Here is a 27,962-nt window from a genome sequence, read left to right on the forward strand (position 1 = left end):
CCTCAACAAGAGAAGCCACCGCAATGAGAAGCCCGTGCACTGCAAAGAAGAGTAGCCCCCGCTCACCGCAACTAGAGAAAGCCCACATGCAGCAATGAAGACACAACGCAGCCAAAAATAAAATAAATAAATTTTTTTAAAAAGTTCCCTGTAAAATGGGGATAATTAACAGTACCTACCTCATAGAGATGTGAGGTATAAATGTATGAAAAGTGCATATAACTGTCAGGAAAGTACTATTATATAACTGCTAGCTGTTATATTGAATAATTCCTTTTATTTCAGCAGATCCTTCATCATATTTGTCAGAGTTATAATCTTATACATAATAAAATATGACTTTTGAATCATCTTAAGCTCAGTAGTGTCTCTAAATAATATCATGTCAGAGTGTTATGCTCCTCCAAGAAGCCTCTTCTGGTAGCCTTTCTCATCTCTGAACTTTTATTGGACTTATCTGGGAACATAAGTTAGCACTTCATTATTGTTAAATTATATGACCAGTTTTAGTTTTGTGTCATCAACTCAGCTGACTTTAAATACTTTGAGAGCTAAAATCATTTCTTACATATCTTAGTACCTCTTCAGTGCAAAACATATAATGAGAGCTTGCTGCTTAATTAGCAGTTATTACAGACAGAAAGTATATGTAGAAGCCGTATATCACTTTATGTTTAAAAAGGTTTGTTAGCATCTAAAACATAGTCTAATAGTGTCTTATTTTGTTTTAGGTTCCTAAATATTTGTCACAGCAATGGGCTAAAGCCCCTGGAAGAGGTGAAGTTGGGAAACTGCGGATTGCCAAGTAAGTTATTTATGAATTTTTGACATTTTACAAAACTTTTTTGAATTTTTTTTTACAAGTGCTTTTAAAGGTAATTAGAGTTATTATTCAAACAGAGAATTTACCTGAAAAATAAGAAGTAATGAGCATGCCAAGGCTTGTCAAGAGATGATTAGGTGCCCTGTAAGGATTCGTGTGTATACATGTGTACACACACACACACACACATATTCCTGTAATGAAAGGTGTAAATATCAAGTAAAATTTATTGGTAAAGCCTATTGGCAGTGAAGTAGCAGAGTATGTAGTTCCCTCATCCATCTATCTGCTCTGCATCTTTGAGGAGGTATGCTTGAGTTGGGCATAACTGGATGCACCAAGTTAAGGGCTTCAGGAGAAGGATTTTGCCATTGTGCCACCATACCTATTTATAGAGGCTTTGGAAGAGGGTAGGGAACACCTAGTAAACAATGTAAGAGTATTGTTTCCTGGTTGAGAAAATAACCTTGTTTGAAAAGGAAGCCTCCATAGCTCAGCTGGTGTCAGCCATAGGCCTAGCGTTCCCCTCTTACTGTCCATTCATTCTTAATCCAGCTCTAATCAGATTTCCATGCCCACTACTCCATTCAAATGGCTCTTGTCTACCACCAATATCCACCTCTTTATCACTGAGTTTTTGTTTCATAACAAACCACCGCAAAGTTTAGTGGCTTAGAACAAAACCATTTTATTAGCTTATAATTCGGGGCCGTTCTAGACAGTTCTGGTTGAGGCTGACCTGGCTGGTCTTCCTGGCTAGAATGGCCTCATTTATGTGTCTGGTGGTTGGCTTGCTGTCAGCTGGGGCAGTTGCCACGTGTTTTTCATCTCCAGCATGCTCCTTCCCATGGTGGTGAAAGAGTTCCTAGTAGTAAGAGAGAGGGAAGCCCCACTGCACAAGCGCTTTGCAAGCTTGTGCTTGCATCATGTTTGCCAAATGTAAATGTAACTTGCAGTAGACTCTACCTCTTGATGGGATTTGAGGCAAATAATTTGTAGTCCTAAATTTTTTTTTTTTTTTTTTTTTTACAATCTACCACATCCACATTCTTTTTTTTTTTTTAAGTTTTTAAAAAAATTTATTTATTTTATTTTTGGCTGCATTGGGTCTTCGTTGCTGTGCGCGGGCTTTCTCTAGTTGCAGAGAGCGGGGGCTACTCTTCGCTGTGGTGCGCAGGCTTCTCATTGCAGTGGCTTCTCTTGTTGCGGAGCACGGGCTCTAGGCGCGCGGGCTTCAGTAGTTGTGGAACGTGGGCTCAGTAGTTGTGGCACTTGGACTCTAGAGCGCAGGCTCAGTAGTTGTGGCACACAGGCTTAGTTGCTCTGCAGCATGTGGGATCTTCCTGGACCAGGGCTCAAACCCACGTCCCCTGCATTGGCAGGCAGATTCTTAACCCCTGTGCCACCAGGGAAGCCCCTACCACATCCACATTGTTAAATCTAAGAGTCAACTAGCAGCTCTTCTCAATTGACCTTCAACAGAATTTGACATAGTTGATCACTTCTACCCTCAAACCCTTTTTTTTCACCTCACTTCTGAGACATCACTCTCCTGCTGGCTCCTTCTCATCTTCTCAATTTCTAAATGTTATTTGGACACCCTCTGGGTTTCGTTCTTTGGAGGAGCAGTCCTGTGTTCTTGGATGATGTCATGTCTTTAAAGTAAGGAACTTTGATACTTTCATGGTTTATGCCCTAAATATCAATATTTTTGTTCTTTATCTTACTTGCATTTGTTTCAGACAAATCTTTTAATTCTTCCTTTTGTTTTCACAAGATATTTATTGGAAATGGGCATGCTTTTATATCCAAAGTTCTAATGTTAGGTAGAGACAAGTAATATCTTCTTTTCTTAAGAAACAGCTACACATTTAATAGCAGAACTGGGCTTAAATTCAGTCCTTTGCGTGGTGAGAAAACTCCAACAGGTTCCATTGCCAGCTCCGTCACTTACTATCAGTGAGACTTTGGACAGATACTTAATCTTCTGAGTTTAGATTCGCTACCTTTCCCTACCATGAATATTGCATTCCTGAAAACCTCTGTGTAAAGAAAATACCTAGTTGAGGAATGTAAAATCTTTTGGTGTGGGGAGGAGGGAGCTGGTATGGGAAACAGAGTAAAAGGAGCCAAGCTCTAGGGAAACCTATGTAAGCCCTAAGTACTGCTTTCATCCCTAAGATAAATATTAAAGATAACATGCTAAATAAACAGTAATGGGTGTGCTGTGATTTTTCTTGATCACCCTTTGTTTGGAAGAAAATTTCAAGCTTGTCCTTAGTTTAAAGCAGATGTTTTACATAGTTACATCTAATATGCATAGGGAGGCCGTATCCCCAGGTCATGACCAGTTTACATGTTTTACAGCGCCGGTTTACATATTTTTCCTGTGTAATTATTAATAGTGTCCCCTCTTTCACTCTCCAGAGTGTCCTGGTTTTGGCAATAAACTGTATGTTTGCCCTTAATATTAACAGATGTGTGTATGTGTATTTTATATGTAAATTAAAAATCTAGCAGATTTTCTACCTAACATGAAATACAATCTTGCCGTGTAGAAGAGCTAGATGCTTTTAATGATGGGAACAGATTTTTAGTAGTTGTTATCCTAAGATTGCTATGGAAATGCTTGAAAACAGCTTGTTCTGGAGTAGGTCTACTGGCTATCTTATTTATGTTTCTAATTTACTTAGTTTTCATTCTTCTTGCTGATTACTAGATTCACTATTAAACAAGTGTAGGATGAGCGAGGAATGGCTTAGCAGTGCCTGTGACTAGGTTATCAATACTTTAATTTCAGCTAAATATGACTCATCAAGGTTTTGTGGCTATAAACAGAAGGCTCCATTAATAGATGATTGTTGTTCAGAATGAAGTGGGATGATAACCCCCCTCTTCTTTGCCAGTGAGCTTCCAGAGCAGACATTGTGTTCAGGTTTTAGTGCTGCACTTGGAGACATGGACAAATAAGTTCATTCAGTGGAGTGAGACTAGGACAGTGAGAAAACTGAAATCAGTTTCCTGTGAGGAACGTTTGAAGGTACGATGGCTGTTTAAGAGAAGACTTAGGGCAAACCAGTGAAACTGTCTTCAAATATTTTTAAAGACTAGAAGATGTATGATCAACTATTGATCCTTAGAGGCAGATTAACCATTTGGTGGGTTATCTGTGTGGTTGAAAAAACGTATATTTGGGTAAAAAAATGAAAAATAGCTAAGGTTTTAAAAAGGCAGTGTGGTATACTGATAATGAGTATGGACTCAGGAGTCAGTCATCTCTGGGCTTTATCCGGGCCTTGTCATTTACCAGCTATGTGACTTTGGGGAAGTTGCTTATTACCCTCTCTCTTTCCTCATCTGTGAAAAGGAGATGGTATTAATACCTCATAGGTTCAGTGCATGTAAGATACTCCGTAAGTGTTCACCTGCTGTCATGCCCCACATACCACAAAGTACAGGCAGTAGACCCTGCATCATGTCTGGCACCTCCCCTCCCCGTCAGCTCTCCCAGAGTTCAGCAGCAGCACCAGCTTGGTGTGCAGTAGGCCAGAAGCTAGGAAGAAGTACATGGTGTGGACGCTGATTCCAGCAGAGACGGGCGCTGTGGAGTAAAGGAATCGAGAGAGGCAGAGGGGAGGGGGAACACATGCCGCTGGGAATGCAGCTCTTCCCAAATTTGGTTCTTTTTATACCTGAAAAAAGGAGAGCCCAGAATAAGATGAGAGTAACAGCTTCTTTTAACAGTTGGTAACATTTGGGCCATTTTCGTCAAGCAATTCATGCCATGTCCCTAAATCACTGTACTTGGACTATTCTTATACCTTTGGACATCTGATGTGTACTGCATTTTAATTGGTTTATAGTTTTGCTTTAGTTTGTTTAATTTTAAAACCAGCCTTTCTACATTACCATCCTGCCTCAGAAAACTTCAGTTTTCAAAATGTTTGATATATGTCATATTTTACTGACAGTCATACAGTTTGTACTAATAGAGCTTCTTTCAGAGACGTTTAATTTCTAGTTTTATTTCTAAACACACTTCACTTCCAAGGTCATATCGGGGCCCACTAATAATAGAAAATATGCAAATAAAAAAAATCAATGAGATAATTTTTTGTTATAAAAATTGACTAAGTTTAGAACAGTGTTATACTGTTGATAGGAGTTTAAATCAGTACAAACTTTCTGAAGGGCAGTCTGGCAAAACATATATGTATATCAATGCACATATATATATACACACATATATAATATAATATAATACACACACATAAGCACAGATACACATTGCTGCTCAAAACAAAGTAGAATAATAATCCCACTGTTTCCTCTGCCGGTTGGCTCGCAGTGCAAGCATTATGTTCAGTTCTTGGTGCTGCCCTTACGGAAAGAGACTGAGAGACTCAATTTATCATCATTTATTCTGATGTTCAAATTGTCCAAAGTTTAGCCAATGGAAGCTCCTTCTAGCTGGCACCCATGATCTTTGTTTTCTTTATTGTGGTAAAGAATACGTATAAAATTTACCGCCTTAACCATTTTTAAGTGTACAGTTTAGTAGTGTAAGTTCCATAGACTTTGGGCATGTCTTCATCATTCTTTGAGCACTTACTTTTCGTTAAGGAAAGATGTTTTAGACTCATCTTGTACATTTCTGTCTGAGCCCTGGACTCAGTCATTTCTCCAAGGAGCCCTGGTTTCCTCTAGAGGAAAATGGGATTTGGAAACTAAACTCTGGATACCACAGGTGCTCATGGCTGCTCCCAGACCCTCTTAAGTGGGCAGAGCTAGGTTGTATATGTACACACACATACCTCTGGGTCTACATTTATTTTTACATTTACATGTATTAAAAGTCATGAATTTATACCAATACCCAGTTCCAGTTCAGCACTACAGGGTGTGTTCTAGTTTCCTCCCTTTTCATATTTGTACCTCTTTTCTGAAAGTGAGAAACCTGGTTCCTGTTATTCTTAATATATTCACGTATTTGTTCAGGCCTCTGTTCTTACTTGTTCAGAGTCCCCCACTTCTCCCCGCGTAGGTGATTGCCCTCCTCACCCTCCTTGGGCTATAGCAACCCTTGTTAGACTGTTGTTAACATTTGCTGCCCTCTACAGGGATGCTCTCCTCAGCCCTTCTAGGCTTCCACCGCCTGTTCTGAGGCTGCCCTCTCCTCAAAGGCATGCCTCCTTACCCCGCTAGGGCTCCAACAGCCTGTTTCAGGCTGTCCTTCCATGTGGATGCTCTTGCCCCACTAGGCTCTGACCCATTTCTTGTTGAGCCGTTCCGTTATGGGGTGCCCTCCTTTACCCCACTGGGCTCTGGTACCTTGCCCCGGCCTGCCCTCTCCACCCGAGGCACTTCCTTTCCACTTGGGCTATGACTACCCTGCTCAACCCACTCTGCAGATGCCCACCTTGCTTGGCCTCCCCTAATGGTTTTTGAGCTGTACTGTTCAAGAAGGGGACATATGAATAGGAATTCAAAATGAAACAAAACAAAAACCACAAAAAATCCTGTGGAGCACAGGGTTATTATTATTATTATTTGGTTGGTTTTCTTATCCTGAAGAAGTAGGTGATTTATTGGTTATCAATGATTAGTGAAAAGTCTGGCCCTGTTGGTGTCAAATCTAAGATGTATTTTAAAAGTGTAAGAAAAAGGAAAGACATTAATTTTTTTTAAAAAGACAAGAGGAATGAGGCTGGAGTCTAAAGAAGTATCTGTGGAGTACTGAGAAACAGACTCAGAGTAACGAGAAACATTATGAGACTTTCAGTGAAAGGGTGGGCCAGGTGTTTACTTCATCCATTTCTGAAGATATTACTGTGTTTTACAATAGTGGATGTTTATAACTTTGACCACAGATCATCATGGAAAGGGTATATTTTAGTTGTAATGTAGAATGACGAAAGTTCATGTATACGTCATACATTCATACACCAAGACAAAGCAATACATAATCCTTTTAAAATAAATTTTAAGTGTTCAAGGGTTAATATTTATTCTAGAAAATTAACTCATCCAGAGTTGATCAATCTCTTATCATTCCAACTAAGATGCTATTATAATATACACAGTTGTCCCTTGGACAATAAGAGTTTGAACTGCACAGGTCCACTGATTACATGGGTTTTTTTCAGTCAGTATATGCTACAGTACCCCACGATGTGCTGTTAGTTGAATCCATGGACGTGGAACCATGAACATAGAGGGTGTCGTCCACCCTAACCTCTGCATTGTTCAAGGGTCAGCTGTCTATGAAAATGAAGTTGACCTCCCCTCCTGTGTTCCCTAATTGCATCTGGGTGATTTCTAGTCACTGACGGGAAATGGCAGCATGATCTTTAACCCATCCTTTTTCCTTTGCTGCCCACTTTCAGTCATTTCCTCTTCTATCAGTTTTGCCATGCACTGCTTGCATTCTACAGCTGTCTGCTTCAGGCCTTCATTACTTTTTATATGCGTTTCTGCATTAGCCTCAGTTCAATTCAGTAAACATTACGTCAGTGCCTTCTGTGTCGTTACCTTTGCTTTGCCTACAGTGCCTCTGTCTTAGGGTAGCTAAATTAAATTCCTCTAGAAGGAAAGTTCTGGAGAGATAGGGAAGGGACTGTAGTGAATTCAGTGCCTGACTGTCTCTGCATGTTGAGGGGATTGTTGTCATGCTGAATTGGGAGCACATTGTTACCAGATCTTCCGGTCTTGTAAGAGAAGCTGGAAATTCATTATTTTTATGTGAAATCTTAAATTTTTTCACCTCTGTTCTAGGTACTTCCCCAACAAAAAGAAGATTGGCATTGTATTTTAATGTATGAAAGACTGGGAATTCCTACAGTAAACAAATCTCTGTAAGAATCTGGAATCCTTAGTCTGGCCTAAAAGGCTCTTTACCACTTGACTCCAGCCTCCCGTTCACTGATGTCAGAAAGAATATGCTGGATACTTTCTCATTTCTGGTGTTTAGTTGGATTCTTCTCTTAGCCTGGAATGGCCGCTTGTTGTCGATCTCATCCCCCACTCAGTTCATCTTTTCCTAGCTTTCCTATCTGCATTTCCATGACAGTTTGTTGTACCTCTGTCTTGAAGTTACTGTCCTGTTTGTAGTTGTTCATGGATTGGAGCTGTCTTTGTTTCATTAAACTGGGACCTTCTTGAGGATAAAGACCTATACTCATACTATACCATGCACTTGTCACAGACAGTGAATGACTGAACCACTGAAGGAAGACAGGTTGGAACTCAGCCAGGTGTTATGGAGAAATAGTAGTTTTCTAACTGGTCTTCATGTCCATTCTATGTATACTTTCTGATGTCAGTTTCTTGGAACATGTCTTTGTACTTGGTATACTTTTGTTCAAACAATGCTTGTAGCTCTCCATTGCCTAAAGAGTGAAGTCCATGCTCTGTGCTGTGATATTCAAGATCTTATATGGTCTGGCCCCATTTCTCCTTTACATTTCATCTCCTACTATTCTTTATTTTGTACTTTCCCTCCCAGCCAAATCTGATCACATTTTCCTGGCTTTGCTTAGCAATTTACTTTTCTTTTTTTTGGCCCTCTCACGCAGCATGCAAGATCTTAATTCCCCCGACCTGGGATCAAACCTGCGCCCCCTGCAGTGGAAGTGCAGAGTCTTAACCACTCGACCGCCAAGAAAGTCCCACTTAGCTATTTACTTTTGATACTATAGCTCAAAAGCTGCCTCTTGTTGAGCCAATCCTTAACTCTTAAAATGGAAGAAACGGTGTCCTTCTACCTAATCCTAGCACATTGTGGCTCTCTTAATTAAAATTAAAATTTATCTCACTTTATAGTTATGGATTTAGCTTTTATATCTTCTGCTGGCTGGGGATAGGGGCCTTCCACTCAGTAGTTTGCAGGTATTTAATACATGTTTTGTTTTGTTTTTTTTTAATTAGGCTATTATTAGGGTGTACATTGATCCCATATTTGTAAAAAAAAGAAAAAGAAAAATTAAAAAACGTAATTCAAATAAATAAAAAATCGTATGGAAGGATATTTACTGTAGATAACAGTAGAAGATGTTAACAGTAGAATCTTGGCTAATTTAAAACTTTTGGCTTGTCTGTAATAAAATTATTTCTACATGGGCATATATTATTTTTATAGCAGAGAAAATTGCTTGTAAGTTTAAAATAATTTTTGATCTTTAAGGTTTTGTTAGGTAAGTGAAACTTCTTCAGCTAGATAAAATAAATAGTAAAATTTGTTGAAGTTCTATATATCTGGTATTAAATATGCCATTCACATGCTGCTGAATGCTAAAAATACTCAGAGGGCTGCCCTGGTGGCGCAGTGGTTAAGAATCCGCCTGCGAATGCAGGGGACACGGGTTCGAGCCCTGGTCCGGGAAGATCCCACATGCCGTGGAGCAGCTAAGCCCCTGTGCCACAACTACTGAGCCTGCGCTTTAGAGCCCACGAGCCACAACTACTGAGCTCGTGTGCCACAACTACTGAAGCCTGTGCGCCTAGAACCGTGCTCCGCAACAAGAGAAGCCACCACAATGAGAAGCCCGCACACTGCAACAAAGAGTAGCCCCCCCGGTTCACCGCAACTAGAGAAAGCCTGCGTGCAGCAACAAAGACCCAACGCAGCCAAAAATAATAAATAAATAATAAATTAAAATACTCAGAAATTAAAATAAGAATTGTAATAAGATCATTATTTGGATAAAATATTATTAGGTCAGGTTGTAATAGTGTTAAGAGACACAAACTCATAATATCTAAAATACTCACGTGGGATTAATGTGTATTTGTTTTTCCTATAGGATTACAAATAGAATAGTTTAGGAGGGCCAAGGATAAATATTAGTTAATCTCTGTAAATGTAATATTTTTATGTAAATATGAAGTAGCATTATTTCTTTTAGTTCTTAGCTTACATTTGAAAAAAATATGAAATTAAATAATTGAAATTTTTTTCTTTCCTCTCTTTCAGAAATCAAGGAAGGACTGAGGTAAGATTATTTCTATGGAAATTTTATTTAAAACATTAGATTATTTTACTATGCATTAGTAATAGTAAAGAGAGGGTAGTGTTTACATTCTGGAAAACTCCACATCAAACTGGTGGCTGGTCAGGAACACATACTAGTATAAAATGCCACTCTTGTGTGAATGAATAGGCTCCTTTCTAGTTGTTCATGCTTAGCATTTTTCTACTTTGACCTAAATATCCCTTCTCTTGGTACTATGAAAATTAGTATTGTTTCAGTAATACATTAAACATTATTTCAGTGTGGCAAATGCATTTGATTTGGATTTTTGAAGGCTTTAGATTTTGACCCATTAAGTCCAGGACATAATTTGCGGTACCTGTCGCATAGTAGAGAGATATTTAAATAATACTTCATAATCTTTCTACATGGTTAAGAGATCAGTATTTTAAGTTTATAAATCCCTTTGATGTAAAATTTGGGGAGATAAGGTAAAAATCATTTTGAAAGAACACCTACTGTGTCTTCTTATTCTAAACCTCAATATTGAGTTATCCTTGTGAATATTTAGTTGTATTTGTTGAAATATTCAAAAATAAAACAGCACCGTGTACTCAGACAGTTACTGGATCTAAAAAGAAAGACATCCTCTGCTTATGGGAGTGTTTAAGCTTCCTGAGTAAATAGCTCACTTCCCCCTGCTTCAAGTACAGTCGCTTTCTTAATACTTTTAAAATATTCAGTCATTCAGCAAATACTGTTTTCCTTCTGTGTGCCAGGCATTTTGCTAGGAGATGGATGGATGAATGGATGAATGGATGGCTAGATCTAGAAGGATGGGTGAATGGATGAATGGATGCATAGATCTGTCTGTCTGTCTCTCTATGTATCTATCTGTCAATCTATCCATCCATCCATCCACCTAATACGTATCTAATTTATTTAGGGGTATAAATATAACAAGACATGGTTTCTTCCTTGACCTCAGACAGTTTAGGAAAAAAAATTTATTTCTATTTTATAAATAGAAGTTTTTCAGCCATAGGCCAGAGAAAACATTTGAAAGCTGTCTATATAATGGTAGATTAGCCCCATTATTCTGACAAATGGGGATAGATTCTCTTATTATGACTAATTATTAAAGATTTTTTGATAAAGTTTTTTAAAAATGCTTAATAAAATGACTGGAAAAGATTCACATTAAAAAACGTATTTGATTTATAGTCAGAATTTCTGTACAGATACTTTGAATACAAAAGTCTATTGTAATAAGCTCTGGTTAATGTATCTACTAGGTGTCATTTACTTTGAATGAGGATCTTGCAAATATTCATGATATTGGCGGAAAACCAGCTTCAGTCAGTGCTCCTAGAGAACATCCATTTGTCTTGCAAAGTGTTGGAGGACAGACATTAACGGTGTTTACTGAGAGCTCATCAGGTAAGTGGGAATAGAATTATTTAAATGCAATTCCTGTACATGTTCTGTAGATTTTCTCTCTCAGCACATACTCTAAGGTCATTACCAGGGCTGTTCCACCTATTGTTCTTTCTACCTCTTATTCATATCATACTACTTCTCTGCTCTAAGTACTTTCCTGTGATTGGTGAAATTTTGGCTGTTACTGGAAGGGTTTAATTTCCATTTGGGGCATGAAGAAATAGAACAAAGCAGATGGAAGAGTGTGGTTCATCAAGCTGTCTTCTAGGATGTTGAGGAAACAGTATTATGAGTTTTGCCAAGATAAGGTCAGCCTTGCCTGTTTTGGTAAATTAATATTCAGTAACTATAAGTTGTGTTTTAAAAAATACTGCTTAATATTAGGGAATATTAGTCAAAATAAAGGGAATATTTTGGCTCTTGTATGCTTTCTATACTTTTTAATGCATAGGGATTAATTTCTTTTAATTGGTATCAACTTCTAAGAAACTGTGTATAGTTTTTAATTTTGTGTGTTTGCTCTCAGATGTTTTAACAGTTCAGTAAATCAGAGCAGGTGTTTCAGTTTGTGAATTAAATATAAAGGGAACTTTTTTTGTGGCATATGTAAGAGTATATGTTTATTTTCATTGTTTCTTGGTTTTTAACCTTCACTGAATTTAGAATATTACTAGTAAAGCAGCAGGCCACCTCACTTTAACAGAACTAATTTCCCTTACCTGATTCAGAAAGTTTATTGGTTGTATAAAAGAAAAACATCCATGGTTTTGTTGTATTTTCATTAAATATTACAAAGAAAGCTGTGAGATTGAGGACACGGGGAGGGGGAAGGGTAAGCTGGAACGAAGTGAGAGAGTGGCATGGACTTATATGTACTACCAAATGTAAAATAGATAGCTAGTGGGAAGCAGCCGCATAGCACAGGGAGATCAGCTTGGTGCTTTGTGACCACCTAGAGGGGTGGGATAAGGAGGGTGGGAGGGAGACGCAAGAGGGAGGAGATATGGGGATATATGTATATGTATAGCTGATTCACTTTGTTATAAAGCAGAAACTAACACACCATTGTAAAGCAATTATACTCTGATAAGATGTTAAAAAAAAAAGAAAGCTGTAAGAAATTATAATATGTTAAGAACATTATTGTTTAAATAGAGTATACAGTTGATCCTTGAAAAATGGGAAGGTTAAGGGCACCAACCCTCACAGAGTTGAAAATGCGCACGTAATTTACAGTGGGCTGTCTGTATCCAAGGTTCCTCCATATCTGTGGTTCTGTGTGCTCAAATTTAACAACTGTAGATTGTGTAGTACTGTAGTATTTACCATTGAGAAAAATCCACATGTAAGTAGACCTGTGCAGTTCAAACCCATGTTGTTCAGGCGTCACCTGTACTCAGATAAATTTTTTGTGGTGTCTTGGATTGCCAATAGCTGCATAAATTGATGTCAAAAAAATTAGTCTTTTTTTTCCCCCTGGGATGTAAAATTTTAAAAATGGTAAGGTAAAAGATTTGTTTTATTTCATTATTCTGTTGCCATAATAATTTGTAGTGTAGTATTATGGGAAGTAGAAAATGTTAAACGTATGCATTTTCTCCTGGAGAAGATTCAACCATTCAACAAATATTTATTGTATGCTACATTGTGCAGGGCATAGGATAGGCACATCCAAGGAATCTGAATTAGTCTTGCAACTGATGGGATTTAATAAGACCTATTGAACCTGTGAGGTTTTCTCTACTTTTGTGGTTGTCCCTGGAGTGGAAGAGGTGTTGGCACCAAGATGATAAAAAGGAAGCAGTCTGGAAAAAAGTTTGAGCTAGGGAAACTTGAACTGCCTTGGTAGAAAAAGGTACCCTATTTCAGATTTTTTACCTCTTACCAAGTTGCTAATTTTTCCAAAGCATGATTCATTGCTGGTACTTACACAGAAGACAGTGGTTTAGAGAGCTAAGGTTTGTTATCCTCAAAATTAATCTTTCATTTTTAATCTCGTAAATCCTTTAGTTAGCATTGTGATCTTTTTGAACATTTTGTATTCACATTTCTGGTTACAGTGTACTCCAAAGTGAACATGGTATTATAAGGATTATCTTGCCAGGAATATGGAAAAAGATCAAGATTGTCATCCTTCTTCTGGAGTTTGTACAATATGTTCTTGCTTTGTAGAACTGTAATACAAGTGCAGGTCTAAGTTGCTGTTAGATGGTGCACACTATAAGGGAGGTCTTTGCTGCCTAATCTCAGTCATTTCTGTTTCATGTCATTGTTCCTTAACTCTCTTTGCACCTTTTTGTGCCTTAATTTCCTTATTTATGAAATACAGATAATAGTTATTTACATTAGTGTATAAATATGAATATGTTTAAAACACTTTGAATAATACTTGGTACATAGTACATGCTCAGTAACTATTAGCTGTTATTACTATTATTAATATTAGATTTTACTTTTAAACTCTCTAGGTTTCAAGTATATTTTAAGGTGTGTGCATGCATTTTACCTATATCTGGGTGTATATCACTTGATAAAATTCAACCAGAAGAGATTTTTATGTTCAGTGTTTTTGATTGCCTGGAGGACCAAGAAAAAAGCTCTAGAATTGTTAACAGTTCATTTCCTTTTCTGAGCCTTGCGTCATTTGCTATTTCTACTCATTAAGGTATCAGTTCTACAACTAGGTTCCTTGGCTCTCTAGGAAGTCATAAATAGACAACAGGAGCTCTGTGACTGCTGTGACATGTTTAAAATGCTAGCTAAGTGTGTATATCTGCATGTTTTTCTGCAGGACAGGACCCTAGCTTTCATTGGGGTCTCAGAGGGATCTGGGACCCAAAAAAGCTAAAGAGCCACCACTCTAGTATTAGCTTGGTTTGTTATGAACCTGCCAAAGTGTAAGTAACTGAGTCATTTAACAATGAGCAAGCCATTTATTTTACATTGAAATATACATGGAGGCGGACATTATCCTGAATATTTTTCCATTTTTCTCTCAAGCATAGAACTGTACCTTTTTATTAAAAAAATTGCTTTTCTGGGCTCTTTATTTCTTTTTACTAGTGCCCAGGTCTATAAAACAGAATTTTATGAGAAAAGATTAGACCTTCACTTAAGTTCAGTGTGTTGAGTTTAATTTTAATAGCTTTATTTTCTCAGTTAACATACTTTTGTTGGTTTTTGAGAGACCTCTTTTGAGCCAGTTTTTCTAATGGTTGAATTCTACATATTTGAGTGTCTTTGGCGTGATGGGGTTAGAGGGGCCTGATGGTATTTTTTACAATGCTTTCTCCTTAATTAAAACAATCTGCATTTTATGAGCATTTGATGAACATAATTCATTTGTTTCTAGTTGCACATTCCTATCTCAGAGAATGGGTTTCATTTTTAAGGGCCATTTGGACTAGCCCTTCTTCTACCTCCAGATTTCTCTGTGAAATCCAGATAATCTATTTTCTCTATTAAATTTCCATGGGGATCTCTATTAGCTTATCTCTCTACCCTCATCTACATGGAAAAGCCTCATGTGTTTGGCCTTTATTTTTTTTTTCCTTGGGTCTTCAGTTTAGTATTTTTATCTACTATTTTCTGGTAACCAGATAACTTCTGTTTCTTTTGTCCTTTGTACCACTACCTTTGCTCAAACTTATGTTTTCATTTTACAATTGCCAATTCTAGACTAAAAGTTGTTCAACAGATATTTTTGATGCTAGGCTCTACGCTAGAATAAGACTAGACTCCTGTCCCGTTGGGCAACTGATATGTGAAAAAATAATTGCTACAGAAAGTGCTCTGTTAGAGTTATGTACAAAAAAGAATATGTACTTTGCCTGAAGGAACTGGGAGAGGCTTCAAAAGTGGAGAAAATATTTGAGCTGGCCCTCAAATATATGAATAAATGCACATCAATAGGAGGGAAGAAAGTGAAGATAAAATTTATTTCTCTCACCTTCAAGTATCCTATTCTTCACTTAGCTTTCTGCTACCTGTCATACTCTGTCATCATCTAAAATCCGTTCAATGGTCCTGGTTAGATCAAAGCAAAAAAGCTCGGTTGTGGATTTCATAGTCTAGTTTAGAGATGAAAATCTTTGTACTGGTACAGTGGCAGTGGAAAAGAGGCCTCCTGTTCTAGAGATATTAGAGGAAATTTGACAGCTTTTGGTGATGAATTGACTGGGCAGGGACTGGAAGAGTGAGAAGTCTAGGATGGTTTCCAAGCTTTTTTGACTTGAGAATCTGGTTGAATGGTGAGACCATTACTGAGTTAGAAAGTATTGGAAGAAATGGGCAGGCTTAGAGCTGATAGAGACAGGGTGACTTTTTTGCTCTAAGTTTTCATTATCTTTTTTTTTTTTAATTATTTTATTTATTTATTTTTGGCTGCGTTGGGTCTTCGTTGCTGCATGCGGGCTTTCTCTAGTTACGGCGAGCGGGGGCTACTCTTTGTTGCGGTGCGCGGGCTTCTCATTGCGGTGGCTTCTCTTGTTGTAGAGAACGGGCTCTAGGCGCGCGGGCTTCACTAATTGTGGCTTGCAGGCTCAGTACTTGTGGCACGCGGGCTCAGTAGTTGTGGCTCACGGGCTCTAGAGTGCAGGCTCAGTCGTTGTGGTGCACGGGCTTAGTTGCTCCGCAGCATGTGGGATCTTCCCGGACCAGGGCTCGAACCTGTGTCCCCTGCATTGGCAGGCGGATTCTTAACCACTGAGCCACCAGGGAAGCCCCAGTTTTCATTATCTTTGACCCCTTTTTAGCAGCTCGTTAATTCAAAAAATTGGTATTTGTACCTAGTTTTTGCAAGCCCTCTTACTTAGGCCTGCGATACTTCAGTGAGCAAAATCTCAGCTTTCATGGTACTTACATTTTAGTAAGAGGAGACAGCAACAAATAGTAAACATAATAAGTAAATTATATTGCAGCCTAGAAGGTGGTAAGTTCTCTGGGAAAAAAGCAGGAAGTGGGATCAGGAGTACTAGGTTGAGGGTGGGGCTTGAAATTTTAAATAGTGTGGTCAGATGTGGGCTCATTGAGAAGGTGGGATTTGAACTAAATCTTGAAAGAGGCAAAGGGTAGCCTTGTGGAGTTAGTTATCCAGCTAGGAGTTTTCAAGGCAGAGGGAACACATTTGCCCTAAGGTGGGAGCAAGCCTGGAATGTTCTAGGAGAAGCAAGGAGGTCAGTGTGGGCAGAATCGACGGGCAGGGGGAAGAGGCCATTAGGCTGGAGAGGAAGGGGGTTGGCGGTGGCAGATCATGAAGGGATTTGTGAACTATTATAAGGGTTTTGGATTTTACTGAGTGAAACGGGGAGCCACTGGGGGGTTTTGAGCAGTGTAGTGATATACTCTGACTTACATTTTTTTTTTTTTTTTTAAACATCTTTATTGAAGTATAATTGCTTTACAATGGTGTGCTAGCTTCTGCTTTACAACAAAGTGAATCAGTTACACATATACATATGTTGCCATATCTCTTCCCTCTTGTATCTCCCTCCCTCCCACCCTCCCTATCCCACCCCTCTAGGTGGTCACAAAGCACCGAGCTGATCTCCCTGTGCTATGCGGCTGCTTCCCACTAGTTATCTATTTTACATTTGGTAGTGTATATATGTCCATGACACTCTCTCACCCTGTCACATCTCACCCCTCCCCCTCCCCATATCCTCAAGTCCATTCTCTAGTAGGTCTGTGTCTTTATTCCCATCTTGCCACTAGGTTCTTCATGACCTCTTTTTTTTTTTTTTTTTTCCCTTAGATTCCATATATATGTGTTAGCATACTGTATTTGTTTTTCTCTTTCTGACTTACTTCACTCTGTATGACAGACTCTAACTCCATCCACCTCATTACAAACACCTCCATTTCATTTCTTTTTATGGCTGAGTAATATTCCATTGTATATATGTGCCACATCTTCTTTATCCATTCATCTGATGATGGACACCTAGGTTGCTTCCATGTCCTGGCTATTGTAAACAGAGCTGCAATGAATATTTTGGTACATGACTCTTTCTGAATTATGGTTTTCTCAGGGTATATGCCCAGTAGTGGGATTGCTGGGTCATATGGTAGTTCTATTTTTAGTTTTTTAAGGAACCTCCATACTGTTCTCCATAGTGGCTGTATCAATTTACATTCCCACCAACAGTGCAAGAGTGTTCCCTTTTCTCCACACCCTCTCCAGCATTTATTGTTTCTAGATTTTTTGATGATGGCCATTCTGTCCGGTGTGAGATGATACCTCATTGTAGTTTTGATTTGCATTTCTCTAATGATTAATGATGTTGAGCATTCTTTCATGTGTCTGTTGGCAATCTGTATCTCTTCTTTGGAGAAATGTCTATTTAGGTGTTCTGCCCATTTTTGGATTGGGTTGTTTGTTTTTTTGTTATTGAGCTGCATGAGCTGCTTGTAAATCTTGGAGATTAATCCTTTGTCCGTTGCTTTATTTGCAAATATTTTCTCCCATTCTGAGGGTTGTCTTTTTGTCTTGTTTATGGTTTCCTTTGCTGTGCAAAAGCTTTTAAGTTTCATTAGGTCCCATATGTTTATTTGTGTTTTTATTTCCATTTCTCTAGGACCTGGGTCAAAAAGGATCTTGCTGTGACTTATGTCATACAGTGTTCTGCCTATGTTTTCCTCTAAGAGTTTGATAGTGTCTGGCCTTACACTTAGGTCTTTAATCCATTTTGAGTTTATTTTTGTGTATGGTGTTAGGGAGTGTTCTAATTTCATACTTTTACATGTACCTGTCCAATTTTCCCAGCACCACTTATTGAAGAGGCTGTCTTTTCTCCACTGTATATGCTTGCCTCCTTTATCAAAGATAAGGTGACCATATGTGCGTGGGCTTATCTCTGGGCTTTCTATCCTGTTCCATTGATCTATATTTCTGTTTTTGTGCCAGTACCAAACTGTCTTGATTACTGTAGCTTTGTAATATAGTCTGAAGTCAGGGAGCCTGATTCCTCCAGCTCCATTTTTCGTTCTCAAGATTGCTTTGGCTATTCGGGGTCTTTTGTGTTTCCATACAAATTGTGAAATTTTTTGTTCTAGTTCTGTGAAAAATGCCAGTGGTAGTTTGATAGGGATTGCATTGAATCTGTAGATTGCTTTGGGTAGCAGAGTCATTTTCACAATGTTTATTCTTCCAATCCAAGAACATGGTATATCTCTCCATCTATTTGTATCATCTTTAATTTCTTTCATCAGTGTCCTATAATTTTCTGCATACAGGTCTTTTGTCTCCTTAGGTAGGTTTATTCCTAGGTATTTTATTCTTTTTGTTGCAATGGTAAACGGGAGTGTTTTCTTAATTTCACTTTCAGATTTTTCATCATTAGTATACAGGAATGCAAGAGATTTCTGTGCATTAATTTTGTATCCTGCTACTTTACCAAATTCATTGATTAGCTCTAGTAGTTTTCTGGTAGCATCTTTAGGATTCTCTATGTATAGTATCATGTCATCTGCAAACAGTGACAGCTTTACTTCTTCTTTTCCGATTTGGATTCCTTTTATTTCTTTTTCGTCTCTGATTGCTGTGGCTAACACTTCCAAAACTATGTTGAATAATAGTGGTGAGAGTGGGCAACCTTGTCTTGTTCCTGATCTTAGTGGAAATGGTTTCAGTTTTTCACCATTGAGGACAATGTTGGCTGTGGGTTTGTCATATACGGCCTTTATTATGTTGAGGAAAGTTCCCTCTATGCCTACTTTCTGCAGGACTTTTATCATAAATGGGTGTTGAATTTTGTCGAAAGCTTTCTCTGCATCTATTGAGATGATCATATGGTTTTTCTCCTTCAATTTGTTAATATGATGTATCACGTTGATTGATTTGCGTATATTGAAGAATCCTTGCATTCCTGGAATAAACCCCACTTGATCATGGTGTATGATCCTTTTAATGTGCTGTTGGATTCTGTTTGCTAGTATTTTGTTGAGGATTTTTGCATCTATGTTCATCAGTGATATTGGCCTGTAGTTTTCTTTCTTTGTGACATCTTTGCCTGGTTTTGGTATCAGGGTGATGGTGGCCTCGTAGAATGAGTTGGGGAGTGTTCCTCCCTCTGCAATATTTTGGAAGAGTTTGAGAAGGATAGGTGTTAGCTCTTCTCTAAATGTTTGATAGAATTCGCCTGTGAAGCCATCTGGTCCTGGGCTTTTGTGTGTTGGAAGATTTTTAATCACAGTCTCAATTTCAGTGCTTGTGATTGGTCTGTTCATATTTTCTATTTCTTCCTGGTTCAGTCTCGGCAGGTTGTGCATTTCTAAGAATCTGTCCATTTCTTCCAGGTTGTCCATTTTATTAGCATAGAGTTGCTTGTAGTAATCTCTTATGATCGTTTGTATTTCTGCAGTGTCAGTGGTTACTTCTCCTTTTTCATTTCTAATTCTATTAATTTGAGTCTTCTCCTTTTTTTCTCTTGATGAGTCTGGCTAATGGTTTATCAATTTTGTTTATCTTCTCAAAGAACCAGCTTTTAGTTTCATTGATTTTTGCTATTGTTTCCTTCATTTCTTTTTCATTTATTTCTGATCTGATCTTTATGATTTCTTTCCTTCTGCTAGCTTTGGGGTTTTTTTGTTCTTCTTTCTCTAATTGCTTTAGGTGCAAGGTTAGGTTGTTTATTCGAGATGTTTCCTGTTTCTTGATGTAGGCTTGTATTGCTATAAACTTCCCTCTTAGAACTGCTTTTGCTGCATCCCATAGGTTTTGGATCGTCGTGTCTCCATTGTCATTTGTTTCTAGGTATTTTTTGATTTCCCCTTTGATTTCTTCAGTGATCACTTCGTTATTAAGTAGTGTATTGTGTAGCCTCCATGTGTTTGTATTTTTTACAGATCTTTTCCTGTAATTGATATCTAGTCTCATAGCGTTGTGGTCGGAAAAGATACTTGATGCGATTTCAATTTTTTTAAATTTACCAAGGCTTGATTTGTGACCCAAGATATGATCTATCCTGGAGAATGTTCCATGAGCACTTGAGAAAAATGTGTATTCTGTTGTTTTTGGGTGGAATGTCCTATAAATATAAATTAAGTCCATCTTGTTTAATGTATCATTTAAAGCTTGTGTTTCCTTATTGATTTTCATTTTGGATGATCTGTCCATTGGTGAAAGTGGGGTGTTAAAGTCCCCTACTATGATTGTGTTACTGTCGATTTCCCCTTTTATGGCTGTTAGTATTTGCCTTATGTATTGAGGTGCTCCTATGTTGGGTGCATAAATATTTACAATTGTTATACCTTCCTCTTGGATCGATCCCTTGATCATTATATAGTGTCCGTCTTTGTCTCTTGTAATTGTCTTTATTTTAAAGTCTATTTTGTCTGATATGAGAATTGCTACTCCAGCTTTCTTTTGATTTCCATTTGCATGGAATATCTTTTTCCATCCCCTCACTTTCAGTCTGTATGTGTCTCTAGGTCTGAAGTGGGTCTCTTGTAGACAGCATATATATGGGTCTTGTTTTTGTATCCATTCAGCCAGTCTGTGTCTTTTGGTGGGAGCATTTAATCCATTTACATTTAAGGTAATTATCGATATGTATGTTCCTATTCCCATTTTCTTAAATGTTTTGGGTTTGTTATTGTAGGTGTTTTCCTTCTCTTGTGTTTCTTGCCTAGAGAAGTTCCTTTAGCATTTGTTGTAAAGCTGGTTTGGTGGTGCTAAACTCTCTCAGCTTTTGCTTGTCTGTAAAGGTGTTAATTTCTCCATCAAATCTGAATGAGATCCTTGCTGGGTAGAGTAATCTTGGTTGTAGGTTTTTCTCCTTCATCACTTTAAGTATATCCTGCCACTCCCTTCTGGCTTGCAGCGTTTCTGCTGAAAGATCAGCTGTTAACCTTATGGGGATGCCCTTGTGTGTTATCTGTTGTTTTTCCCTTGCTGCTTTTAATATGTTTTCTTTATATTTAATTTTTGATAGTTTGATTAATATGTGTCTTGGTGTGTTTCTCCTTGGATTTATCCTGTATGGGACTCTCTGTGCTTCCAGGACTTGATTAACTATTTCCTTTCCCATATTAGGGAAGTTTTCAACTATAATCTCTTCAAATATTTTCTCAGTCCCTTTCTTTTTCTCTTCTTCTTCTGGGACCCCTATAATTCAAATGTTGGTGCGTTTAATGTTGTCCCAGAGGTCTCTGAGACTGTCCTCAGTTCTTTTCATTCTTTTTTCTTTATTCTGGTCTGCAGTAGTTATTTCCACCATTTTATCTTCCAGGTCACTTATCCATTCTTCTGCCTCAGTTATTCTGCTATTGATCCCATCTAGAGTATTTTTAATTTCATTTATTGTGCTTGTCATCGTTTCTTGGTTCCTCTTTAGTTCTTCTACGTCCTTGTTAAATGTTTCTTGCATTTTGTCTATTCTATTTCCAAGACTTTGGATCATCCTTACTATCATTATTCTGAATTCTTTTTCAGGTAGACTACCTATTTCCTCTTCATTTGTTAGGTCTGGTGTGTTTTGACCCTGCTCCTTCATCTGCTGTGTGTTTTTCTGTCTTCTCATTTTGCTTATCTTACTGTGTTTGGGGTCTCCTTTTCACAGGCTGCAGGTTCGTAGTTCCCGTTGTTTTTGGTATCTGTCCCCAGTGGTTAAGGTTGGTTCAGTGGGTTGTGTAGGTTTCCTGGTGGAGGGAACTAGTGCCTGTGTTCTGGTGGATGAGGCTGGATGTTGTCTTTCTGGTGGGTTCGTCCACGTCTGGTGGTGTGTTTTGGGGTGTCTGTGGCCTTATTATGATTTTAGGCAGCCTCTCTGCTAATGGATGGGGCTGTGTTCCTCTCTTGCTAGTTGTTTGGCATAGGGTGTCCAGCACTGTAGCTTGCTGGTCGTTGAGTGAAGCTGGGTCTTGATGTTGAGATGGAGATCTGTGAGAGATTTTCGCCGTTTGGTATTACGTGGAGCTGGGAGGTCTCTTGTGGACCAGTGTCCTGAAGTTGGCTCTCCCACCTCAGAGGCACAGCCCTGATGCCTGGCTGGAGCACCAAGAGCCTTTCATCCACACGGCTCTCCGACGGCCCCGCGCGCGGGCGGCGGCAACGTCCCAGGTACCCGCGGGCTACACAGGCGGCGGCGGCCCGGCTCTCCTCTCAGGCAGCGGCCATGTTGCTGGTGGAGAAACTCGGCGGACACGTGGGGGGAGCCTGACTTACATTTTGAAGGCCCTCTCTGGCCAGTTGAGAGGAGACCATGAGGACAAGGGTAGAAGCTAGAGGCTATTGCAATAATCCGGGGAGAGATGACAGAGACTTGGACCAGTGTGGCAGCAGTGACAGAGGTCTGGTTTCTCATCTGATGTTCATCCCATCTTTAGTTGTCTTAACAGACAATCCACTTGGATTTCTTATCACCTGAAACTCAGAAGATACGAAATCAAATTGACTTCTGCATTCCTTTATTCTCTATGTATCCATATTTCTGTCAGTGATAACATCATTCTTCTGTTCTCTTGGCCATGATAGTTCTTAGCCTCCTCTAACTCTCACATTCAGTCTGTTGCCCACTTGGTCATTCCTATAGTAGACATCACACATACACATTTCTCGATACCACTTAATCCAAAATCCTCTGAAAACTTCACCTGTCCTCTCTACCCTCTTCTAGTCCAATCTGCTGGAATCCCTTCTCTCTCACAATAGCTTCCTGACACTGCTGCCTCTCCTGTTCCCCTTGTTTTCCTCTGCCAGGGATTTGTTTGCCTTTTACAGTCATAACCATTCTGCCCTTTATGGCTCTAGCCTTTGTTGATTCTTCCTTCATCTGGACTTGTATGGCAGTAAGGTTTGTATTATTCATTTTGTCCCGGAATTAAACCTTATGAGCAGGGGACTGTGGCTCATGCTTGTCTCCAGAGTGTCTAGTGTAGGACTGAGCACATAGCACATGGGCTTGTGAAAGCAAATATGTGTTGAAATAGTTTGTTTTCCTTTATTTTCTCCTAAGAATTACTAATACTCTGAAGGTACTTTTTAGCATGTTTTTAAGTGAGATGGCTTGTTAGTGACAAAAGGGTAGATTTTCTTCCTTCAAAGTTAAGTCTTTTTCTTAGGACACTTGAGGTTCAAAATTGAATATTAAATTCCTTTGTTCCCTACTTTATTTCTTGCTCATTATATTTTTGTTTTGGCACAGATGATTCTTTTACTTTCTCTTTGCTAATCAGATTAGTTCAGTGCTGTGTGATGTGACACTTGGGTAACCACTGGACACATTATGATAATGCTTGGTGCATTTCCCCTGTTTGTTGAGAGTCAGTTGGTTTGAATTAAGCTTTATGTGTATCTGTGTGTGCTTTATAGCTTTCAAACTACAGCTGTTTTCTTTTTTGAATTGTTTTCTTATCACTGCTTTTACATGAATTATACTGTTGCATAAATTATCACCATCTGCATATTACTAGTTGCCATAGCAGTGGGACTCTGAGATTTTTTTTTATTGAAGTATGGTTGATTTACAATGTTGCGTTAATTTCTGCTGTACAGCGAAGTGATTCAGTTATACATATATATATACATTCCTTTTAAAATTCTTTTCCATTATGGTTTATCACAGGATATTGAATATCCCTGTGGTATACAGTAGGACCTTGTTGTTTATCAATTCTATATATAATGATTTGCATCTGCTAACCCCAAACTCCCAATCCGTCTTTCCCTCACCCCCTTTCCCTTTTGGTAATCATAAATTTGTTTTCTGTGTCTCTGAGTCTCTTTCTGTTTTGTAAATAAGTTCATTTGTATCATATTTTTAGATTCCACATATAAGTGATATCATATGATATTTGTCTTTCTCTGACCAACTTCACTTACTGTGATAATCTCTAAGTCCATCCATGTTGCTGCAAATGGCATTATTTCATTCTTTTTTATGATGAGTAGTATTCCACTATATATATGTACCACGTCATCTTTATCCATTCATCTGTTGATGGACATTTAGGTTGTCTCCATGTCTTAGCTATTGTGAATAGTGCTTTTGTGAACATAGGGGTACATGTATCTTTGAATTATAGTTGGACTATATTCTTGATTACATTTGCTGTGACACAGAGTGCCTCGTTTTATATTCTCATAACTATTTGGTTTAGAAAAATTGAAGGAACTTTTTACTAAGGTTTATGTCTTTCTTGTCATTAAGCAGTGATAGCTAAACAGAAATGGGTAACCTGTTGAGCACTTATTTTGTTCCCTATGTTAAGCACTTTACAGGAATTATTTATCTCACACAACAAGCCTATGAGGTAGGCACTATTGTTATTTTATTGATGAGAGAAATGGAGTTTGCATAGGATATAATTTGACCAACATACAGCTTGTAGACCTGTGCCCTTAATCATCATTCTAGTGGTTTTCAGAGTGTAGGTGCAAAATCAATTTTGTGAGTAATTGGCAGCATTAAAAAAAAAGAAAGAGAGAAATGGAATGGAAAAAAATTAACTTTTTATTTTGGAACATTTCAAACATACACTGAAGTAGAATAATATAATAAACCCTGTGTACTGTCCCCACCCAGCTTTTTTAACGTGGTGTCAGTGATAAAGAACAAATTACTTTTGTAAAAAGGTATTTTGCTTTTTTCATATATATTTGCACCCCTCATTGCCCTGCTGCATTTTGTCTCCTAAGCCTCTGTAAGGCCTATCACTGTGATTTTATCAAAATGATATATAGCTTCACTTATTCTAAACCTCAATTCCTTCATAAATTCCCTATTGGGTTTGCCCTGCAGAAACAAAAATAATCTGTCTGATCATTGTCTGTCTGCAGATTATCAATATGTTTTTAACCTGCGTCTTTCCAGATGTGTATTTGTGTTTATGTATTATCTAGTGCAGTGGTTTCCACCTGGGGGCTGCTTTGGCAGCATCCAGAGACGTTTTTGACTGTCACACTGGCTGCATGTTCCTGGCATCTGGTGATTGGGGATGCCTCCAAACATCCTGCTGTGCACAGGGACAGCCCCTTGCAACACAGAATTACCCAGCCCAAATGTCAATAGTGCCAAGGATAAGAAGCCCTTGTCTAGTGTAAGAGAAGCTGTTATTTTTAGTGGACAAGCTATTTGGTATAACTACGGATCAGATTAAAGTTATAAAATAAAAATGCCTTTTTTTTTTTTTTTTGACGGACCCAACGGGAGTGACCAGAACCTGTTCACCTCCCCGGTAGTTGGTTTTTGTTCTTCTCCTCCTGTTCTTCCCCTTCCCCTCCTCCTTCTGCCTTTTTTCTTTCTTTTGTTGTATCAGAAGAAATTTCTGTGCTTTTAGGAAACTGCTCTTGAGACAGCTTAACTTTTGGTTGGAGCATTTAATCCGTTTACATTTAAGGTAATTAGCGATATATATGTTCCTATTGCAATTTTCTTAATTGTTTTGGGTTTGTTTTTGTAGGTCTTTTTTCTTCCCTTACTCTTTTGTTCTCACCTCTTGTGTTTCCCACCTACAGAAGTTCCTTTAGCATTTGTTGTAAAGCTGGTTTGATGGTGCTGAATTGTCTTAGATTTTGCTTGACTGTAAAGCTTTTGATTTCTCCGTCAAATCTGAATGAGAGCCTTGCTGGGTAGAGAATTAAAGTGATGAAAGGTTTTTCCCTTTCATCACTTTAAATATATCATGCTACTCCCTTCTGGCCTGCAGCTTAACTTTTCATTGTGGAAAAAATTTTAAGCATATACAAAAGTAGAGAAATAGTATAGTGAAACTCCATGTGCCTGTCATCCAACTTCAGAGGATCAACATTTGATCAGTCTTGCTTCAGCTATACCCCAGCCACTGCCCTTTGTACCTCACAAGGTTATTTTATCTCACACAGCATATCATTCCATCTTTAAATTCTTAGTACATGTCTCCATAAGGATTCCTTTTTAAAAAATACATAAGCACAGTACCATTATGGTACCTAAAAAAATGAACATTAATTCCAAAATATCATCATAGATGTAGTCAGTGGAAACTATTTAATGCTCAGACTCCAGTGTTTCTTGATTTATTTTCCTCTTTACGTTCTATTTTCTGATTCATGGTTCAACTTTATCTGAAATCACAGTGGTTTGCAATTTAACAGCTTACAATGTCCACTTACGAAGGCACCACTGGAGAAAATACAATTCATCAAGTCATTTGTATTACTGTGAAGGCATGAAGCAATCTTTCTGCAGAACTGTTTCAGGAATTTGGCTGGCAAAGAAGTGACAGAATAGGAAATCATTTTTAGAGCTGTACCAAGGCACTGATGTCAAATCTGTAACACTGTTGGAGAGGGAAATACTTAAACTGTGTTTACCGAATGTCATGGATTATTTTCAGATTGCATAAAGTTAAAGTTAACAAATAGATACATTTGGAAAGAAGAAAATCTTGTCAGCGCAATATGACCAAACTCTAAAGGCATAGAGCGCTTTTAAAATAAAAGTTAACAATAAAATAGAAGCTGTGTAAGAATTTATATGATGAATGGACTAAAAAATGTTATTTAATTCAATATAGTTACTATGAGTAGGGAATGTACTAGTATATCTCAATATAAACAATAGGGACATATACAGTTTGTGTACAGACCTCAATTTAGAATATCAGTTTCTTGGAAAATTAAAGAAATTGATCAAGAAGACTAGAGAAACGGATCTCATCTAAGTTGAGTTTAAGTTTAAAATAAACCTCTTGAAAGTTAGGTCAATTATATGTCTTTAATGCAAAATGACTTAATAAACATTTTTAAGTTCTTAAATAAAACCTTATTCTTAAATGTTCTTACCAACTGTTAGACATAGACAGCTGTGGCCTGGCCAGAGGTGAAACATTGATGGAGAGCCAGCGTACTCTGAAAGACGGTGTTTGAAAAGAAGTTCACCTGAAGTCTGTTTTTCAGTTTATTGTAAGAACCATGTGTATGTGTATCAGTCCTCAGTTTCTTGCTTATATTGTATCATTAGCTATTCCAAAAGAAGAAGGGGGAAAACTCTACAGACATATTGTTTTTACATTTTTTTCTCTTCTCTTTAAAAGAGCCTTTCTGGAGAATATTTTATGGTTGGAAGTTGTGGCCTTCTCTGCTCATAGAGAAAAAAAACACACCACCCAGGGTTGTTTACAGCTTTGGTTTCTTTTATATAACTATGCAGAACTTAATAACTATGAGGATTTGGCAGATTTTTTCTTTGTAACTTGTTATGTATCATAGCTAAACAATTTCTTGAGAAGAGCACCTCTACTGTTTAGCAAAGGGAAATGTCTATTGATTTAGAGCAGTTCTCAGTCCTTTTTCTGCATCTTCTAGGTGAAGGGTGATGTTTCTTACATTCCCAAGTTAGGGACAGATTCCCCTGGTTTAGGAACTGTGACCTACATGCCCTAGATGCTCTCAGTGCCCTCCCAGAGTCCCTCAGCCCTTGCCATTTCTGTGCACACTGGCCAACTTCTAAATCCCAGTATCTATATCTCTGCCTGAGAGCTTTCTCTGTTGCCAGCTCCTCCGCTGGCCTGGAGGGCGGGTCAGAAATGTCAGGGTATTAACTCTCACTCTGGGAACGGCCCTCAACCAATATCTGACAGGAGTTGGTGGGTAAATACCCAGCTCCCTTAACCCTCAGGTGGGGTGACCCGGGGCACGCGTCCTACACTGTCTTGCAGAGTTCTGCAGCAGAAGAACTGCTGCAGTTGTCCACAGTGGCACGCAACTGGTACCCGTTTCCTAGACTCAGCTCTTTATTGACTTCTTTCTT

The 27,962-nt window shown here is 38.3% G+C and overlaps 1 protein-coding gene across 1 annotated transcript in view; it reads left to right on the plus strand.

Moving 5' to 3' along the window:
• Positions 1–27,962, plus strand: part of GTF2F2 (general transcription factor IIF subunit 2) — a 143,882-nt gene that overhangs the window by 13,249 nt on the left and 102,671 nt on the right. Inside the window, exons 2-4 of the mRNA XM_061170685.1 lie at positions 732–805; positions 9,795–9,813; positions 11,088–11,232. Of these exons, the coding sequence (XP_061026668.1) occupies positions 732–805; positions 9,795–9,813; positions 11,088–11,232 (238 nt within the window). The remainder of the gene's footprint in view (positions 1–731; positions 806–9,794; positions 9,814–11,087; positions 11,233–27,962) is intronic.

The sequence above is a fragment of the Eubalaena glacialis genome, chromosome 16, assembly GCF_028564815.1.
Source record: "Eubalaena glacialis isolate mEubGla1 chromosome 16, mEubGla1.1.hap2.+ XY, whole genome shotgun sequence".
Taxonomy (NCBI): Eukaryota; Metazoa; Chordata; class Mammalia; order Artiodactyla; family Balaenidae; genus Eubalaena; species Eubalaena glacialis.